Source organism: Sinocyclocheilus grahami, unplaced genomic scaffold (assembly GCF_001515645.1).
Source record: "Sinocyclocheilus grahami isolate Dianchi unplaced genomic scaffold, SAMN03320097.WGS_v1.1 scaffold654.1, whole genome shotgun sequence".
NCBI lineage: Eukaryota > Metazoa > Chordata > Actinopteri > Cypriniformes > Cyprinidae > Sinocyclocheilus > Sinocyclocheilus grahami.
Window position 1 is genome coordinate 1,597,427 of NW_015505833.1, and position 23,153 is coordinate 1,620,579.

Here is a 23,153-nt window from a genome sequence, read left to right on the forward strand (position 1 = left end):
CATTTCAACGGTTCAAAAACATAAATATAAAATTGAAGTGAGCCTTGCTACGCATTTTGCCGTCTTCTCCTGCGCCATCGTTACTAAGCAACGGGGTTAACAGCTGATGGCTTGATGACGCAAACGAACCGCGGTTCGGACCCAAATAATATAATGTGAACACAGTCCAGCGGGGGCAGGGGGAGGGGGGAGCAATCGAACTCGGGTTCGGACCAAGCAATCGAACCAAGTGTGAAAGCACCCTTAATTACAAGAAACAAGAACAAATGGGAGAAGAGCTCAGAGTCCCTGAGGAAAGCAGCGCTCTTCCTTTGATCGCTGTCTCCACGCTCAGAAAGACACACTCTGGCATTTCCACAGTGTGGAGGTCACTGGGATTGAAAATGAACAGAAAGCCAAAGACGCATTCAAGCTGTCCTCGTTCATAAGCAAAGAGGCTTCGATTTCTACAAACAAAAAAAAGTACTTGACAAAAAACTAAGGCTTTTCTAAAATGTCTCAATGGCTGGCGTCACTCAGGAGCAAAATAGGTTTCAGTGCAGTCTTTAAAATAAACTTTAAAATTTAAACAGAGTCTTTAATTAGCAGTTAAAAAAAAGAAATGTCCCAAACCACCCAGCCTAATTTATCTTCATTTGACCTTAAAACAAGCACTGGTTCGAGTCCTTGGGTTGCTGCTCAGTCTATGAGGCCTCATCTGACACGTCGAGTCAGTGGAGCTTCTCAATCACAAGAGCCACGATTACAGCAGCCAGAGCGAGTCCCAATGACAGCAGCTTGAGTCCATCACCGTCAAACCTCCAGGACTGTCCCACGAGCGCAGAGGAAGCCACCGAGGCACAGGCGCCGTTCTGATGGGTCGCCTTCAGCTCCTGTGGAAGAAACCAGAATTGAAGATAAATAGCAGGCAGATGGAGCGAAACAGTGATAGGAGTGAAATATCTGTGACTGTACAAGTGACCGTTGTGTTAGTGACTCAGACCGCATTCTGCATGTTAAAGCTCGTCTCTGGGCCTGTGCTCATGCAAACACAAGGATTCAATAGCTTTATTCTCTACTTCTGTGTGTCTTTCTTCCACCGCTGAAAGCCAAGAGAAGCACCTGTGCTCAGCAACAATCACAGGCGGTTCAACAGAAATGAAGCGCCTTTGAAAACTCGAGTCATGTTCAACATCACCTCCGCTAATCGCAACTCAAAAGAGAAAGATTATTCCTTATTACTGTGAAAAAAAACTGAGGAACTGATGAAAGAGTTTATGGTTTTCTGCATTAAGGAAAAATATTAAATCATCACAATCACTGCAGCTCAAAAACGCACGGATGGAAACTGATCGTGTGAATGTGTGCAGTACAGCCCAGATGTCATCCATCAACATCACTCTGATAGAGGGCAGTTACGCTCTGAAACGGCCAGAGATTTAAGCACGACTTCCACATCAGGGACTCAAAGGGTAAAATGGTTGTAATTGGAAGTCGTGTCCTCTCTAATGTGTTGGCACATTAAAGGTTCCTCTATAATAGACACAGTAATGGGCCGATGTCTCCCATCAGGACAGGCCTGACAGCTGACCCAATAATATGTTCATTTCTGTTCCCCTGAGATTAAATACAGAGCCTCAGTCTGAACGGTCATTTCATGATTTCAATATTTCAGGCTGTCATGGTGGTAACAGCCGTCAGCTTGTAATGTAGATGGACTCTTTGAGCTCACTATCGATTGCCGTCCTGTGGTTTTAGGAAGTGAAGGTTGCAATCTTTTGGTCATCTTCAGCATCTTTGGGTCATTAAATACCATTACAGAGAACCATAAGAGTGTGTATTAAACCTTCACACATAACCTGGAGAAAGTCTAGCTAGCTCATCCTCCCATTATCCAACTTCATTTCACAGGGATTTTCAACCTCAACATTTCCTCTCTGCCACATCTGCTCTTTCATGGTAATTATTTTATCCTCAGGCCTGTGCAGTGTATATGGATTGGAGGGCTCCTCTCTCGATATAAGGGGTTTGGAGGACACTGTCTGTGTTTTAACACTTGTGTTGTTGACCAGTCAGGTCAAAAAGATTTGAACATTAGAATGCAGGGTGGTCTCAATTAGCTCTTGTCCCTTTTGCAGCTTATTCTAGCCAACAACCTGCCACCTAAACCTTGAGAAGACTGTATGTAGTAAATTATGCATAATTACATGCAACTAACCGTAAACCAAACCCTAACCCTATAGTAAGTACATGTTGTTAAGTGTAAAGTTAAGTATAAGCAAATATTATACATGGAATATTCACCATAGAAATAGTAAACGTGGGCGAGTTGGTTAAAATTAGCTGTACATACAGTGACACTGGAACACTGAAAGAAAGAGTGTAATGCTATACGGAGAGACTGTACTCATCACACAAAGCCTTGACTAAGGATATCATCACAGGGTGATATGATGGCCCTATTAGTGGCATCTGTGTCTCTCAGTGTGAATCAGGTCACAGGTGGGATTTCCAGATGGTGTCTTCCTCTGCCGAGTGCATCTGTGGGTGAATGGAAAACACCATCATTGTGCTTCACCAGAGTGGATCATGTAGCTGAACCTCCACCCACAGATGCCCTACACGACTCATTGAGCCTCATTCAATCAACACCTCACCTCTTGAGATCGTATCCCACAGCTCATGCTCCTACAGCTATTGTGGGAGCAGCCGGAGGCATTCAGAGCATTCACCTCTGACTCCCACATGACAGTAACATGCTCACGGCTCTGTTTGGGGCTACAGTAGAGGAGATAACCTGCTCTGCTAACACCATACAGTGGCTGAAAGAGCTTTGAAAGCACACAATCCACGGACAGACATTCTGAAAGCACCCCCTAACCCTAACCGCTATTCAATTTTCTTCAGAATTTCCTATTGTACTGGACATATTCCATTCAAAGACAAATATGAACAAGTAAACCATTTTGCTATGACTATCCCTCAGAAGAAAAGCAAAGAAAAATCGGACTCATTGTGAAACGTTTCCCTTGGTAGTGTGTGTGGAGTCTGCATTTCCACTTGAGGGGGCCTAGAACAGAACCCTGGGGGACTCCAGTGATGAATAATAAAATCCAAGGCACATTCTGCTCTATAGAATGTCTGAAGTCAACATAAGGTTAGACTTGAGCAATGTAATACACCTCGGAGACTCTGACTGCACTACAGGAGAGTGCAGAGGAAGCAGTTGGAGTGTATTAAAACTTTCAGCCATGCGGGGAATGCCTTTGTACTGTTCACCTTCCCCGGATATTCAATGCAATTATTTGCCACCCATCTTATCCCCGGCAGGAAGCCTGTGATGAAAGTGGGTGTAATGTTACTGGATAATATCTCCTTAGCAATGGAGATGTGAGCTCCAGTTATCTGCTGATGCTGCATTACATATATTATAGGCCATGCAGAGAAGCCCTTCCTCAAATCCTCAGCCTCTTGTGCTTTCATCATATAATATGCTAAGAGCTGTGAGAGTGTGTATTTCAGAATCCTATTTCCTGTAATAGAGCAGCAGGGGCTGATGGGATGCTGGTCCTCCAGCCTGGCTGACTGGAGCTTGGTTGAAAACTTAAAATAACAACAGGACGGGTCAAACCATCAGGACGTAATGCCTGTGGATTAACAAGAGCAGTCTGCTGAGGATTAAACCATTCCTCAAGTTTTTATTTTTGACTGGTACCTCGTGCTGGATCTATTTCTACATTTGGATGCACAAAACAGCCCTTGTTTAAATCATATGCTGGTATGTCTACTGAATGACAGAGTGTTGTCACTTCTCACCTCTGTGAGCTCTAAATCTGAAAAAAAAAAAAAATGTGTCTCAGGTTTTGAGGGTCACAGACAGCAAGAAAAACACTGCTAACTATAAACTTTAAATAAATAAACTATAAACAAAATTGAATCAAATTTCAACCCGTTCAACCAAAGTCATGTTAAAGACATTGCACATTATTTTTGCCATGGTTATACACATAATGTTCTCCCTTGTAGCAAATTAGCTCAATTATAATTATTTATATCAGCTGCCAGTAGTAACTGTAGCATAATTAATATTACAATCAACTAATGTTCGTCCAGCAAACATTCAAGGTAATTTTATATCAAATCTAAGAAATGTTATTCTCGTGGCCACAGAAAATAACTTTCTTACTGTACTAATGCATTAGAGCATCTAATATGTTGCATAGGTATCAAAATATAATATACACTCATTTAGAACATCAAAATATGAATTCATAGATACCAAACATGCCATAGGTGAGGTTACATTAACTAGTAGTTCTATCATAAGCATGCATAAAACTGTATACAATACAAAATACAATATACAAGGAAGTAATAATCATACACAATGTTCTGGAGATAATGGACATTGCGACTCAAAAACCTTCTATGAATGAAGGAGGAGAGTCCATTTTTATGGGCATTATGTGTCTTTCCTTTGGGGAAATGTAGTGAGTTGCTCTGCCCGTATTCCTTTGAGTAATAAAACCTGTGTTATCAGATGATTTGTCATTTTGGGGTGAAAATTGCTCTTCGGGAGTTGTCCACGGAACTCTAACACAGTTTGCTTTTTTGGGTGAGGGGGGTTGATGTATGATGATTATGATGAAATATAATGAATAATTAAGTGTCTGATTGAACATTTTTGTTTAATTTTCTGGTAAATACACAAAGTCCTTGAAACAAGATTTATATATATATATACCTATACTAAAGTCAATTAGCCTGTAAACAAGTCTTAATATCATATGTAGTCCTGCTTCTGAAGTAAACCTTGTTTTAAGGGCTTTTAGATGTTTTAACTTAAAAATTAGACAAACATACTTTTGATACTTAGAATTTTTGAATGGAAAACAAGTCTAAGATAATAAAAAAACTCGCAATGCACTTGATTTCTTGTGTAGCAAAACGTAAAACCAGTTGAGAAGCACTGAACTAAAAGATAAAATCATTACCAGACGGTCTAGTTTAAATTGAGCAAGTAAGTTTAATTTTCTTCCCATTATTCTCTCCGTCTGCCACTATCTTTTCCTTTTTTTCTCCTGCTCTTTCTCCTCTTCTGATGAATGTCAGTTAGAGTGACCGCTAGTGCATGCTGCGTCCAGACACCGCATTGATCCATGTCTACGCAGACACACACACACACAAATCAAATGAGCGTCCGTCGATAGACTGTGGCGGCTAAGAGGAGGTGAGAGGCTCAAGGACACGGACGCTGGGCCTCCAGACGCCTGAACCATCTCTCGCCGGTGGAGGTGATAATCTACACACACCACAGCCTGTGATCCGTCTCTCTCAGACGCTTCACCACGGGGTGAAACACAGCCGAACCCAAATAAACACCGCCAACATCCACACGATTATGCTGGAATGGAAAACGCTTCTCACTCTGATGTTCACCTACACTGAAGCAGAGCTGAAAATAAATTTGACATTTTACATCAATTTGACATGCTTTGACATTCGTCAAGCTGAGAACTGGGCTTGAAATCATGTCGCCCACATCAGCATCACAGCTCAATGTTCCAGAGCACATTCAAAACAAAACACAACAAATCAAAAACCACCAAACCAATCCAGATTAGGGCTGCCACCAAATCACATTTTCACTACACAATCATTGTGACCAAACAAAATCACAATAAAGATTTTGTGTTGTCAATAGAAATTAGAAAGTTAAAAAAAGTTAAAAAAAAAAAAAAAATCGAATTCATCTTTATTTTGTTTTTTCTCTTTTTAGCCCATGAATTTTGTTCCATACTGATAAGAGGAGAGAGTTAGCAATCATATTTGTACAAAAGCACCTGTCTCGCTTTCACCTGTCATCTCCTCCAGTGATTTTGTGTGGCAGTATTAGCTACACTAGCTGTGTCTCATTTCGAAGGATGTTAATCAATTAAATACATGGTTGACAAACTTTTAGATCATGAAGTTGTAAAACATTCTGTGCCATCCATTATTTATTTTCACCTAAGCAGTTCATCAGAGCATTTAAAGTAGCGGCATCATCTGCCTTCAATGGAAGGTACAGATGCATATCGTCTGCATAACAATGATAAGCAATCTTATATTTTCGACAAATAAGGCTGAGTGGTAGCATGTACAAAGAAAACAATATGGGCCCCAGAATTGACCCCTGAGGAACCCCATAAACACAGGTTGCATCTGAATCTGAGAAAAAAAAATTGACTATAGAACTTTGTTCCTTTAAATAAGAAGAAAACCATTTGAGGGTATTACCCAGATCCCTGCCCACTGACTCAAACACTCTAAAATAATTTTAATGTTCAGTTGCATCAAATGCTGCCGTAAGAGAAGGAGAACGAGAACAGCACACTTTCTAGAGTCAACAGCAAGCAATAAATCATTATTCACTTTCAAAAGAGTAGACTCTGTATTTAGACCTAAAACCTGGAGAAGACAACGAGAGGGAATGACATCTAAAGCTTAAGTAGTAGGTCTCAACTGCTAAAGTATGTCTTCAAGCTCAGAAGGAGAGAGGGGTTCAAAATGAGAAGAAATGTATAGAGCACAGAGTAAATTCTAAAGAGAAAAGATCAGTAGACTCAATACTAGCTGTCTTAATATTGGCAGTAAAACATTGCAAAACATTAGTCACGGGCTATTGGAGTGGGGTTTGGTAAGTATGTTAAAAGGATTCAATACAGAATTTATTGTACTAAATACAATTTTTGAGTTATGAGAATACTTAAGTCAGAAACAGCTGCCTTGACTTCCCATTGGTAATTAATCGTACTGTCTTTAACAATCTCATAAGGCACTTGAAGTTTATCTTGTTCCACTGCCTCTCTGCTTTCCTCCATTTTTGTCTTAAGGCCCGAGTGCTGTCACTAAGCCATGGCTGATATTTAACTTCAGATGTTACTATTTTAAACGGTGCACACAAATGTAAGAATTCAGTACATGTTGTATTAACCAAGAAATCATTGAATATATAAAGCCACAACAATTCAGTGAACACTGATTTATGACAAACCAATTAACAAATGTACTTTCCCTGTATTTATATATGTTATACACGAACCTACTGAAAACAGAGGTCATCTAAACACGTGCTTCAGAGCACTTTCTGACCTGCTGTAACGGTTATGAACTCTTTTGTTGTTTTTCACTCTGTTTAGTCATCTGGTCTGTTTAGTTCCTCTGTGCCCATATTTGCTTCTGTTCCTGTCCTAGTTTAGTTCATTGATTCATTAGTGCTCCTGACCCTTCTGAATCTCTCTCTCATGGTTTCTCTCCAGTGTCTGGAGCAGTTTCAGTCATGCGGCACTGAACACACACACACGCACACTTGTGTTATAAGACCTAATCATCTCATAAACATATTCACACACACTCTCTCTCTCTCTGGGGAATCTTCCAATTAGTCCTTCCTGAACCATCTATTAACATCAGTTAACACTAGCGATTGTAATTAGCCTCTAATAAACACAAACAAACAGTGGTTTCATCATGGGAGAACACAGAAACATCTAAGATCCTCTCACACAACGCCAGAAAATCTGTCCCAGATCTGCAGTGTTCCACATCATTAGCACGGGCAGAGCGGCGCAGGACGCTCACAGTCACAGTGCATCATCACAGATGGCTGGAAAGTTCTCATATCGTTTTAACCAAGTTCAGTGTAAAGTTCTCTGTACAGTGAAGGTGAGCAGGTTTCTGCACTATATTGATGCTGTCATCAATCATCTTGAATGAATTCACTGAAGGACAGTCACACAGGTTGAGAAGTATATGAGGACCTTCACTTCAGCGTTGACCCTTCTGAATCTCTCTCTCATGGTTTCTCTCCAGTGTCTGGAGCAGTTTCAGTCATGCGGCACTGAACACACACACACACACACTTGTGTTATAAGACCTAATCATCTCATAAACATATTCACACACACTCTCTCTCTCTCTCTGGGGAATCTTCCAATTAGTCCTTCCTGACCCATCTATTAACATCAGTTAACACTAGCGATTGTAATTAGCCTCTAATAAACACAAACAAACAGTGGTTTCATCATGGGAGAACACAGAAACATCTAAGATCCTCTCACACAACGCCAGAAAATCTGTCCCAGATCTGCAGTGTTCCACATCATTAGCACGGGCAGAGCGGCGCAGGACGCTCACAGTCACAGTGCATCATCACAGATGGCTGGAAAGTTCTCATATCGTTTTAACCAAGTTCAGTGTAAAGTTCTCTGTACAGTGAAGGTGAGCAGGTTTCTGCACTATATTGATGCTGTCATCAATCATCTTGAATGAATTCACTGAAGGACAGTCACACAGGTTGAGAAGTATATGAGGACCTTCACTTCAGCGTGTCATCTGTAGGTTCAGAAGGGCATCTCAAGATCGTTCAGAGATCTGAGAGCAGCTCCAGAGCGTCTCCTCCTCTGAGCAGGTCTGGGATCAGTGCTGGAGGTCAGTGTTAGTGTCAGCAGACACATGCTCCTCCTCAGCTCCATAAATCAGCAGTCAAAGCTGCATTCATCTGCTCTCTTTCTCTCTGATGATGTGTCTGTGCCAGAAGGCAGGCTGCTCTCTTTAAAGCAATGAGAGCTTTTGACAAGCAAGAGAAAATGGAATGAAATGACCGTGGGCACTGGAAAAGAAGCATGTCATATTGCATTGCTCTCTATTTGTCATTCTGTGCTAATCTGTGTCTGCAGTGTTATTTTTCTAGCGGGGAGAGAAACACATGTCCACACAGAGGACATAAAAGGATGCTTCAAAATGTGATACACATTTTAATTTCACACCCCATCAGATTTCACTGCTGCCCTGGCAGACCATAAAATAAAAGAGAGAGAGCGAGAGAGAGCGAGAGAGAGGGGAAAAATACGCTGCTAAGCAATCATGGTCATCTAACAGTCTAACAGAAGCTGTTCAGAAAAAAAGATTTATCTGGATGTAAACAACAAGCTACTAGAAGCAACTCTTTCTTGATTGCTAGCAGGTTCCGGTAGCTCCGTTGATCAGCACACAGCAGCAGGACTGGAGTTTTACGGAGGGCCTCTAATGGTGTGGAATGAACTCTGTAAGTAGTGGTGATCTGCTGTCTTTAGACGGGACTGAGTTCAGTAGTTAACACTCAAGCGCTCCAGGCACAGACAGAGTAACTAGAGCGGCAGACGCTCTCGCTCACACCATCCCCCTCAGACACAAGAGGTTTCCGCTCTATACGAAGCGCTGGACTTCATTCTAGAGTTCATAACCGTCATCTAGCTCCTCATTAACAACAAATTGGCCAAAGAGTTAGAAAAACTAGATCTTCAGCCTACGACACACAAGATTTCACCCTACGAGTCAGAAACGTACAAAACTAGACCTTCTGACATCAGCATCCAGACCAAAACAGTCCAACAACCAGGCTGTCCACTTGAGTGAGATGGAACAGAAAACAGCGTTCATGCAGGACACTGCCATGGAATGACTGCAAGGCATCATGAAGACGCTGGCAGCTTGTGCTTGAGGTCACAGTGTTCAGTACCGTCTCACACCGTCAACAAACCAGCTGCTCATACCTGCTTAAAGGAATAGGTAACCCACATCATTTTCTCTCTTCAAGCTAAACTAAAATAATGACCAGCCCATCTACACTCATTCCCAAATCCTAAATGGTTCACATCAGCAGCCAGCGAGGTTTGACGTTACTGACATACTCATAATGGATTTGAGCAGGAGATGATGGTTTTTGGTGAAATAATCAATTTAATTCTCCTTATATATATATACACATATACAGTGGTCGTTTCTATTCAGAAGACTAGATTAAACCACTGGAGTTTTCTTCATTTATGTTCTTTTTGGGGCTTGAATGTTTTGTAGCCCACTGACTAAAAACAGCTGAAAAGATTCTTCAAAATATCATCTTCTGTGTTCCATGAAGAAAGAAAGTCATACGGGATTGGAACGACATGAGGGTGAGAAAATGATGACTCAGTCAGTACTTAACCAACTAACAACCTGCTTAAACCAGCTAGTAATCAGCTGTTACGCGCTCAAACAGCACACGCTGGTCCAGATGAGCCAGTAAGCCTCACAGCTATCAGATACTGTTTAAATTCACAGAGAAACGCACAATTAGTCTTTCATTTAGCAGGAAAGTTCTCTGACAAACTCGTCATGTACATGATCTAAAGAAAGTAGCGCAGATCTGGCTTGCTCATACTATAATAGCTGATTCTTGTGTGTAGGTGGTTTCACGCATCATCAGTAAACCTGTGAACACACTGTGAACTTCACACTCCCGTCCTAATGTGAAAGTGTGTGAAGTCTGGAGTCTGGGCTGGAGGAATCGGCCTCCAATCTGTCACGTCCATCCCTTCAGACGCAGCGACTCTCTGGCAGCGGTCAGCTGGCCATCACAGGCTCTGGGCACGACTGACCGTCCCCTGTGCCAGCTTCTGCTCGTCTCTGAAGGACCCCATCATTACTGCATCACATTCAAGCTGTTGGACTGAAGAAGGCTGAGCTCCGAAATGCCTCAAAACTACTCAAACGCCCGCCGAAAGTTTCTCAGTCAGCCACTCGGATTGCTTTGCCTTCTTCAGAATAAAGACCGGTGTAGAGCGAGCTAATGAGAGACGGTCCAGCAGACTGACCTGAGGGAGTCCAGACACCTGTCCCTTCTGAAGCGGCTGAGCGATGGAGGGAGTGAAGACCTGCGCGTCCTCCACCGGCCGGCCCTTCATGTAGTGCTTCCCAGCCTCGTATATGTCCACCTCCACCATCTTCCCTTTCAACTCGGGCTTCTTGGGCACCAGAACCTGCAGCCGCACAAAGGAGAACATTATATAACACAACTAAGGGTGTGAATCGTCACTTATTTCATCATTCGATTCGATTGTGAGTAGCAAGTCAATGATTCGATATCACGATGCATCACGATTATGTCAAATTTATTTTGTGCATTTGTATGAAATTATATAATAAATCAAAACAATTGCTAAGAACCAAATAAATATAGCTTGAAAACATACAAGCAAATATAAAGTAATAAAGGGGGAAAAGACAATTACAAGTTACAAGTACTTTCAGTGTCTAAGAGTGCTTTACATATCCGAAAGTTTACAGACAATCATAGTTATGGGTTTTCTTTCTTGCTCAGCATTAATGCGGTTTGATTATTACTGACGAGATCACAGACAGTGGCTGCATTCACACTAATGCACAGATCTACTGCCACATAATGATGTTTTGTCCTGTTCTGGAAACATAACTGACTTTGTTTACGTCAATTTCGTATCATAAAAGTGTTCGGAGATGCAAGTGTGTTTAACGGCAGCCGCGATCGAGCTTCAGGAGAAAGAAACACAAAGCAAACATGAAAGTCTGTCAGCGCGTGAGTTTCATGCATCAATGAAAGCACATCTAAAGTAAAGCACTGAGATAGCGGCGAGTGGAAGCACACACTGTCCAGCAGTGCACGCGTGTCTCACATCGCAGATCTTTTAATACTCGCGTGACAAGTGATTGTGGTCTATTACTGCATTGATTGAGTTCAACACCCCTAAACACAATATGCGAAATAGAATCATGAACACAACATAAAAAACACTGGGAAAGCAGGGTGTTTACAGTGTTCAGCAATAAATCTAATGTACGGCTCATAAATGAAAAGAGGAAAATGTTTAGACTGCAGAACTAAACAAACTGTGACTTGGCTTGTGTCCTGTAATAAAAATGAATTGCTTCTCATTAACCTTCAGCAGATCCACGATCACGTCAAGCACATTCAACTGACATTACATCATAAAAAGAATATTTAATTAACCATTTAACACCAAATCAAAACATAAGCTACGGGGCAAATGTGTGTTGAATGGCGAGGGCCGAATCAAACAGCATGGCTCTTCAGAGTCGTGGCACTGCTCATCGCTTTCAACCGCCTTCACTGCACACACAACCATCAAGCTGCTCATTCACGCTCCTCACACGCTCTTCAGGAGCAGCATTGAGCTTGTAACCGTCTATCAGTGTTGTTAGCGTAGCATTTTTATCATTTGTTTCTTGCCGCGTGCCGTCATGTTCTCGAGAGCTTCAGATCTGCATGAGGTCTGAGGGGAGATGAATCAGTCCAGGCGTGGAGGCTGAACTGGATTAAAAGCTGTGCGCTTGGATCTATAGGGGTTTACACTGAAATTGCCATCATTACGTTGAGCGGCAGATAAGTTCAGAACCTTCCCCAGACATGAAAGTCTCGGCAGAAAGCTTAACGCGCATTATGATTCATCACAACTCAGACATATCAGAGTATCTGTCGAATACGTTTTCAATTAGGCTCTTCCTCCATCTCTGTGCCGTGAATTTTAATACTTTAATATGAGAAGAGTTTCTCTTCCCCCCATTTACTTCATTCAGTTACACAAACCCTGAAGGTCAAACACTAACATTTTAAGGGACAGATGCAACGCTCATACATCTTTGTCTCGCTTCTATTGAGACGAGTCCTCGCACACCGGAAACCCATTACGAGCGGTCCACATTCTGCGGGAAGCTGCGAATCATGTCTCCATCTCCTGATTGTGAAGCGAACGGTGAGCCTGTGGCAGAGGATGACGTGTGTAGAGTAACATCTGCTGGATGAGATGCGTGGTCAGGGTGGTCACTGAAACGGTGATGGTTTGAGTCCCATCGGGAGCGATCCATGAGAAGAGTTTTGTGTTTAACAGCAGCAGCTCATCGGTCTGCACTCGTCAGCAGCCACTGCATCAGTCCACTGCTCTAACACATAACATCTGAAGAACGCTGACCGTTGCTGTCGGTCTGAAGGCCTTACGAGTGTGCTGTGTGTAAAAAAGCATCACATTCTCAATTCCTGTATTGATTTCCGGTCGATTAAAACAAGACCAGTTCTCTTGATGAAACTCTGTCATCATTTTCTCACTCTCAAAGTTGTTGAACTTTTTTCTTTCGCTGGACATAAAAGCAGATATTCTGAAGAACCGCTGGCCCCCTTTGACTCCCACAGTATGGAAAAATGCTACTGAAGTCAGCTGTTTGGTTACATGCTTTCTTCAAAATATCTTCTTTTGTGTTCAGCAGAAGAAAGAAACTTACACAGGTTTGAGGGTGAGTAAATGATGGCAGAATTTTACATTTTTGGGTGAACCGTTCCTTTAAGGCCCGCCGCTTCTTACATATCTCATGACACTAGCAGATGTTTTCACTCATTTACGCTTAAACCTGCTCCCTGACGAGTCCGAGCGGCTCCGTCCTCAGTCTTTGACACAGCGCTGGCAGCTCAAAGGCAGACCGGCTTAAGCTCCAAACAGCCTGAGCTGAGCTCTTAATCGGCCCCATGTTCATGGTGATCCGCTGATGGATGGTCAGTCACGTCTCAAACGCTCTGGAGAGCGCTCCGGCTTTCAGACGGCAGATCCAGAAGGAAAAGGAGGACAAAAGCAGGAAAAGAAAACAGAGGGCTCAATCAATGCTGCTGGAGATGGCTTTCTGCTGGGCATAGTAATGGAGAGATGAATGGTGTCTGGCAGGTGCCCTCTGTGACCTGTGAGGAGCCGAGAGAACCGTGTGATGGTCACATCTGTCTCACTTCACAACATTCACTAGCTAGAAAGGAAACCAATGACATCTATCAACGCAGAAGACATAAGCACATTTAGAAAGTAGAGGAAGCAAAACAGAGCTACCCTCACTGTCTGCCTCAGAGGAACAGATCACTCTCTTCCAAACCTGTACAATGGGCTTTCCTTCACAGAACAAAAGGAAGGTTGCATATAACAGCAGTTCATACAGAGCCACACAACAGTTCTTATTCACTGATTCTTATTCATCTCAAATGCATGTGTTCTGTTGTGAGCCGAGCGAGAATCATCGGTGTGGAATTGCTGACATTCTTTTCTCAGAATTGCAAATTGTGAGATATAAACAATTTCATGATAAAAAGTCACAATTACCTTTACATCCATTATTTTATTTTAAATTGTATTCCATGGTGGAAACAGGCTTCTATGATCATACGACTTCAGATTATAGTGCAATGCACAATTCTCCTAAAGTTTCTCTCATTGTGTTCGATGGCAGAAAGAAACTCACACGACACGAGCAAATGACTGCACACTTTACACTGCTGTCGCTTGAACTCGACTTTTGTCTCTCAACAGCTTCACGGTAGCTGAGGGAAATTCTGTCTGTCCATAGTCTGGAGACAGACGTCTTTGAAAGGGATTTTCAAACAAGGAGCTGGAGCAGAAAAGCTAGAAAGTACTGGTCTGAGCATCCTGAAAAGGCTGTGAGAGTCATGACGGCAAACGCTGACAGTGCTGCTCTAGACTGAACGAAATGTCTACACATTGTTGCTCTGTTCGTACTCGTACTGTAGACCTTAGCCATTCAGACAGAATGTGTTTTCTCTCTGCAGCAGGGGTAACGCAGGGTTAGTTGTAACACACATGGTTTGAATATTTCCACACATGCTAGCATAACACAATTTACAGTATTTATTAGTTACCATATCAACATTACATAGAAAATAAAGTGTGCCAAAATTCAAAAATCTTTTGAAGATATCGCTGAACATTTATTTAGCCATAGTAAAATTTAAATTCTGGCTTAAGTACATTTTTCATCTCAGTTTTTATTATTCACATAGAAAATAAAGTGTGCCAAAATTCAAAAATCTTTTGAAGATATCGCTGAACATTTATTTAGCCATAGTAAAATTTAAATTCTGGCTTAAGTACATTTTTCATCTCAGTTTTTATTATTCATTTAAAATGAGACTACTCTGCTTGTATTTTAATCTCCAATCTGTTATTTATCAGTTCAGATCGGTTTTTTAATGCTTCGCTAACTAGCAGAAGACAGTAACCAGTTTTAAACTCCAGTTGCGCAGATGAGGCACGATGTAACACTGCGTTACAATGTGCTTTTCTATGACATTAGATGTAATTTACACTATTTACTTTAATGAATTTTAATGAGAAACAACGAGAAACAGGTGAATAAAGACTGACAGTCAATGTTTAATGTTTAGACATTATTATTTCAAGGCATGTAAAGCATTTTTGCTGGTTTCTGTGGGCCGTCCCAAGCACGGCTGCAATGTGTTCACTGTCAAACTCCAAAATCAGATTATTTTTAATTCTTAAAAAACGCCATTATTTTATTTGAAAAAAATAATTATTTTATTTTATTAACAAAATATTTTAGTTTGTCTTGTATATTTTTTCCATTCGATCAGATAACGTTTTAAGCTGTTATATGGTCAAGTTACAACGTGCTCCTCAGATGTTACAATGTGTTCCACCTACGGGGCATGTTGTCACATTTCACTTCCATTTTTTGAGGGTAAATAAAGAAAAATGTATACACTGTAATTATGAAACAAAGCGACATATTTGTACTAGACAAGCGTAAAATTACTGTGGATAAAAAAAAAATTATATTCTGAACCCCATGTGGATTTACACAAACTGAGAAAGTCAAAAAGTGTTACTTAGTGCCCCGCTCTCCCCTACTTCTCCATTGTTTTTCTATGTAAATACCCTCTAGACGCATGTGCTTGACTGCAGAGCTCAAATTAAAGCCCAACTTTAAAAAAAATGCGTCTTTGTTCTCCATTTCACTGCCTGCGTCGTCTGTTTTTCAAAGTAATAACGTGTTCTGTGTGAATGGATCTACAGGCTAAAATAAACATTTCCCCAAACCTTGCTGTGTTCACCATCAGTGTGGACTTCATGGATGCTCGGAATAACAAAGCTAACATTCTCCTCAATAGCCGTGTCGTGTTGTTCGCTTCACAATCACCACGCAGACGTCAGATCCTTCAGCGCCCAAACACACTGAAAAGCACCTTGTGAATTCTCTGAGCCTGAGAAATATGCTCTTATGATCAAACCACTCAATTCTCCAGACAAAAGCCACTCTTATAGAGAAGCTTCTTTTATTTTTATTACAATTTTAACTACAGTAAAGCTTAAAACTCTAGTAGTAAATTTTCTAAAGAAAAAAAAAATGCTTATGATTCATAAATGAGTATTTCTGTCCAGATATGTCTCATGTTTGTGGTTGTGCTCAGTGAGATATAAAAGTTAAAAGTGAAACTTCATTTAATAGCTTTCTGACTCAAAGTGGAAAGGTTTGGAGTAAAATCCAAGCTTTTATTTTATTAGAACTGAATGGACCAAATCACTGGACTATCACTAATTCAAAGGCAGGGTTATTATAGCCAACTAAAACTAAAACCGGAAGAAGAAATAAATAAATAAATCACACATAACAGTATCTGAATGATCAAAGGTGAGCTGTACCTGCTCGTAGAACTTGTTGTGAGCGACGTAGTACTGCGAATCGAAGGAGTCCTCCGTGACCAGCACACGCTGCCTCTCGCCGATCTGTGAGACGAGACAGAAACACTCATGAGCAGCTCAAACCGCTTAGCCTCCAGCGCTGACAGCAAACACAAGCGCTGAGTAGTAAACAGGTGACATTTACTGATGCATTTCATCATGAATACATGCATGTGCAGAGATCGTTAGATTTTGGTTCATTCACACTGCCAGTGATGCCAGAGCGGTCAGCGGAGGTCAAAGGTTAATAACAGCTCTTCTGGAGATGAAGGTCCGTCTCAGCTGCTCGCTGCCGGGACTCTAGCTGTCAAAGCCTTTAACAAGTGACTGAACTCTCTGAAAATGCAGGTTATCCGTGCTGAAAACGCTCCTACATCTCAACCGCTGGAGAAATTAAAGGCACTGGAGAACAGAGCTGTAATTTTAAAAGATGTAAACTTGTCATTAAATCTGACTGGTTGATTGGAATATTGATTAAGGATCAGCATAGACTTTTTTACCAAATTGAGATGTTTTAAGGCCTAAATTCTGCATTGGTTCCTCATACAAATCCAACATACAGCACTTTAGTGGATGACCTTTATGGTGATTTAGCTCATTCTGACAGTCGTGGTCACTATGAGGAGTCATGGTGTAGAAAAGGAAAATGTCGGCCGCTCAAAACCACAGAACCACTTCAGTTTAAACTGAGGAAATGATCAACTGTACATGAAATCTGAAGATCAAGAAGTATCTATATATTCAAGACGACGCACATCAAATGACACAAACACACTGAAACCACGGAAGCTCTAAACTACAGGAACCTTTAATGAGTCAAACATGAGATGTTTTCATCAAGAGTTCAGCTTTAACTTCATATGAATATATAAGTGAAAGTGTGTCCTCGAGGTACAATGTAAGTTTCACCATTTCTAATCAGCTTTTTGTCTTCACTTGTTCATTTGAAGTGCTCCTGTGATGAATGAATGCGTGGCTCCACTGGCCTACAGAATGAGCTGAAGGATGTCCAAAGGTTCCCTCAAAGAGAATGGAGGAGTATGTCTGAGACTAGCCGGAGGCGGCGAGGAACACGTCTGGGTAATGTTCAAAGCTGTCGACAGACACATCCATGAAGAGCTAGCAACAGAAAAGACGAGCCCATCCTCACAGAATAATGCTGTTCTGTGAGCAAACTAACCCGTCGAGAAGCGATTTAAAGAGTTATTCAGCTACTAAATAAATGTTGCATCATTATTCACGCACTCTCGTGTTGTTCGTGTGCTGATATTTTCTCCTTGGAACCTTCATGCAGCTCTTTTCTATTTAATCACAGTCCAAAATCTCTCAAGGTCCAAGAAGATCAGATACCATAACAGTATCTGAACGATTCAAATCTTCAGAAGTCATTTAATGTCACTGTGTGCTGAAAAGACTGAAATGCAAGTTATTTACCAAAACTCTTCCCCTCCAGAGAGTCGTTAACATAAGAACCGCTGTGATCGGATCACTGAATCATTGAGGTGAACTGAGGAACCAAATAAGGCTCAAACGAACAACTCATTCACAGATTCAGTTCTCAAGATCAATGGTCCTGCTCTCGATTCTGAATCTCTGGTCAGAGACATCACACGGCTTCAGAAGATTCAGAATGAATCATATGAATCACGACAAGCTGCTGTATGTTGTGTGTTCATTTATATATACGGATAAACCGCTTGAGAAGAAGCATCTCGAGTGAAACCACATCAGCGGCAGTCTTTAGGCTGAATCATGTCTTTAACACAGGTATCTGGAGCGTCCTCTCTTCAGGACAGACTTTGATTTCAGTCTTTATGAAGTTTTTAACAGCTCGCTCGGACTGATGCTGATGATGAATTCAGTGAGCTGTGGTGGATGAGGAGTGAAACACATCAGAGGAGAAGAGAGAAGATCTCAGGAGATCAACGTCCAGCGTGAAGTTTGCTCTGGAAACACTCCGTCTGATCACAGATATAATATTCCCTCTTAATTGAGCCTGATCCAGATCATGAACCACAACATCCACAAATCAAACGGAGATCCTGCTTCTGAGGAGGGGCGAATCCCGTCATATGAATGCACAGGATGAGAAGCAGACGATATTTGCTGTGGAATCTCCTCTTCGTTGCTGTCGTGAGCGAAAACAAACAGATCCGGGATGGATTCGAATCAAAAGAGAATAATAATTAGAGCGGTCCAGCATAAACACGCCTGCTGATCTGCAGGGCTTTACGGGCGACGTGAGAGATTCACATCACAGCCTTTCAGGAGATAAAGACCAGAGTCTCTGGTGAGCTTCAAACGCTCAGCCATTCCTGCAGGAACGTGAAGCTCTGATCTGAATCTCTCACTGTTAGACAACAGACGACGCAGCCTGTCAAAGGTAAGAGGATGATCATATTAATTGATAATCAATCCAAACAACAATCAGAATGAATTAAACTCAAGCGTTTGAGACTCTTTCAGCAGAATGAATCGCGTTCTTACATTCCTGCACTGCTTTTCCTTTGTTTTAAAGATGCACTAGATGTGTGTATTTGACCGGTTGCAGCATCTCACGCAGAACACAGTGCTGTAAAACTGTGGCACTCAAATATCTCTAGACCTTGTTTTTAAACGCAAAAAATGTACACCCATATACACACTCACTCTCTCTCTCTCTCTCTCTCGCACACACACACACACACACACGTATATATATATACACACACACACACACACGTATATATATATACACACACACACACACACGTATATATATATACACACACACACACACACGTATATATATATACACACACACACACACACGTATATATATATACACACACACACACACACGTATATATATATACACACACACACACACACGTATATATATATACACACACACACACACACGTATATATATATACACACACACACACACACGTATATATATATACACACACACACACACACGTATATATATATACACACACACACACACACGTATATATATATACACACACACACACACACGTATATATATATACACACACACACACACACGTATATATATATACACACACACACACACACGTATATATATATACACACACACACACACACGTATATATATATACACACACACACACACACGTATATATATATACACACACACACACACACGTATATATATATACACACACACACACACACGTATATATATATACACACACACACACACACGTATATATATATACACACACACACACACACGTATATATATATACACACACACACACACACGTATATATATATACACACACACACACACACGTATATATATATACACACACACACACACACGTATATATATATACACACACACACACACACGTATATATATATACACACACACACACACACGTATATATATATACACACACACACACACACGTATATATATATACACACACACACACACACGTATATATATATACACACACACACACACACGTATATATATATACACACACACACACACACGTATATATATATACACACACACACACACACGTATATATATATACACACACACACACACACGTATATATATATACACACACACACACACACGTATATATATATACACACACACACACACACGTATATATATATACACACACACACACACACGTATATATATATACACACACACACACACACGTATATATATATACACACACACACACACACGTATATATATATACACACACACACACACACGTATATATATATACACACACACACACACACGTATATATATATACACACACACACACACACGTATATATATATACACACACACACACACACGTATATATATATACACACACACACACACACGTATATATATATACACACACACACACACACGTATATATATATACACACACACACACACACGTATATATATATACACACACACACACACACGTATATATATATACACACACACACACACACGTATATATATATACACACACACACACACACGTATATATATATACACACACACACACACACGTATATATATATACACACACACACACACACGTATATATATATACACACACACACACACACGTATATATATATACACACACACACACACACGTATATATATATACACACACACACACACACGTATATATATATACACACACACACACACACGTATATATATATACACACACACACACACACGTATATATATATACACACACACACACACACGTATATATATATACACACACACACACACACGTATATATATATACACACACACACACACACGTATATATATATACACACACACACACACACGTATATATATATACACACACACACACACACGTATATATATATACACACACACACACACACGTATATATATATACACACACACACACACACGTATATATATATACACACACACACACACACGTATATATATATACACACACACACACACACGTATATATATATACACACACACACACACACGTATATATATATACACACACACACACACACGTATATATATATACACACACACACACACACGTATATATATATACACACACACACACACACGTATATATATATACACACACACACACACACGTATATATATATACACACACACACACACACGTATATATATATACACACACACACACACACGTATATATATATACACACACACACACACACGTATATATATATACACACACACACACACACGTATATATATATACACACACACACACACACGTATATATATATACACACACACACACACACGTATATATATATACACACACACACACACACGTATATATATATACACACACACACACACACGTATATATATATACACACACACACACACACGTATATATATATACACACACACACACACACGTATATATATATACACACACACACACACACGTATATATATATACACACACACACACACACGTATATATATATACACACACACACACACACGTATATATATATACACACACACACACACACGTATATATATATACACACACACACACACACGTATATATATATACACACACACACACACACGTATATATATATACACACACACACACACACGTATATATATATACACACACACACACACACGTATATATATATACACACACACACACACACGTATATATATATACACACACACACACACACGTATATATATATACACACACACACACACACGTATATATATATACACACACACACACACACGTATATATATATACACACACACACACACACGTATATATATATACACACACACACACACACGTATATATATATACACACACACACACACACGTATATATATATACACACACACACACACACGTATATATATATACACACACACACACACACGTATATATATATACACACACACACACACACGTATATATATATACACACACACACACACACGTATATATATATACACACACACACACACACGTATATATATATACACACACACACACACACGTATATATATATACACACACACACACACACGTATATATATATACACACACACACACACACGTATATATATATACACACACACACACACACGTATATATATATACACACACACACACACACGTATATATATATACACACACACACACACACGTATATATATATACACACACACACACACACGTATATATATATACACACACACACACACACGTATATATATATACACACACACACACACACGTATATATATATACACACACACACACACACGTATATATATATACACACACACACACACACGTATATATATATACACACACACACACACACGTATATATATATACACACACACACACACACGTATATATATATACACACACACACACACACGTATATATATATACACACACACACACACACGTATATATATATACACACACACACACACACGTATATATATATACACACACACACACACACGTATATATATATACACACACACACACACACGTATATATATATACACACACACACACACACGTATATATATATACACACACACACACACACGTATATATATATACACACACACACACACACGTATATATATATACACACACACACACACACGTATATATATATACACACACACACACACACGTATATATATATACACACACACACACACACGTATATATATATACACACACACACACACACGTATATATATATACACACACACACACACACGTATATATATATACACACACACACACACACGTATATATATATACACACACACACACACACGTATATATATATACACACACACACACACACGTATATATATATACACACACACACACACACACATGCACGTGCACTCGCACACGCGCACACACACACACGCTAACTCTCTCTCTCACACACACACACACAAGCTAACTCTCTCTCTCTCTCTCTCACACACACACACACACACACGTGCACTCGCACACGCGCACACACACACACGCTAACTCTCTCTCTCACACACACACACACACGCTAACTCTCTCTCTCTCTCACACACACACACACACACACGTGCACTCGCACACGCGCACACACACACACGCTAACTCTCTCTCTCACACACACACACACACGCTAACTCTCTCTCTCTCTCACACACACACACACACACACGTGCACTCGCACACGCGCACA

The 23,153-nt window shown here is 40.4% G+C and overlaps 1 protein-coding gene across 1 annotated transcript in view; it reads right to left on the bottom strand.

The window, feature by feature from the left end:
- Positions 1 to 459: 459 nt before the first annotated feature.
- cdkal1 (CDK5 regulatory subunit associated protein 1-like 1) overlaps positions 460 to 23,153 on the bottom strand; it is a 237,792-nt gene continuing 215,098 nt past the window's right edge. Inside the window, exons 12-14 of the mRNA XM_016242314.1 lie at positions 16,305 to 16,388; positions 10,635 to 10,799; positions 460 to 872 (exon numbers count right to left, since the gene is read on the bottom strand). Coding sequence (XP_016097800.1) covers positions 711 to 872; positions 10,635 to 10,799; positions 16,305 to 16,388 — 411 coding nt within the window. The 3' untranslated portion in view covers positions 460 to 710. The remainder of the gene's footprint in view (positions 873 to 10,634; positions 10,800 to 16,304; positions 16,389 to 23,153) is intronic.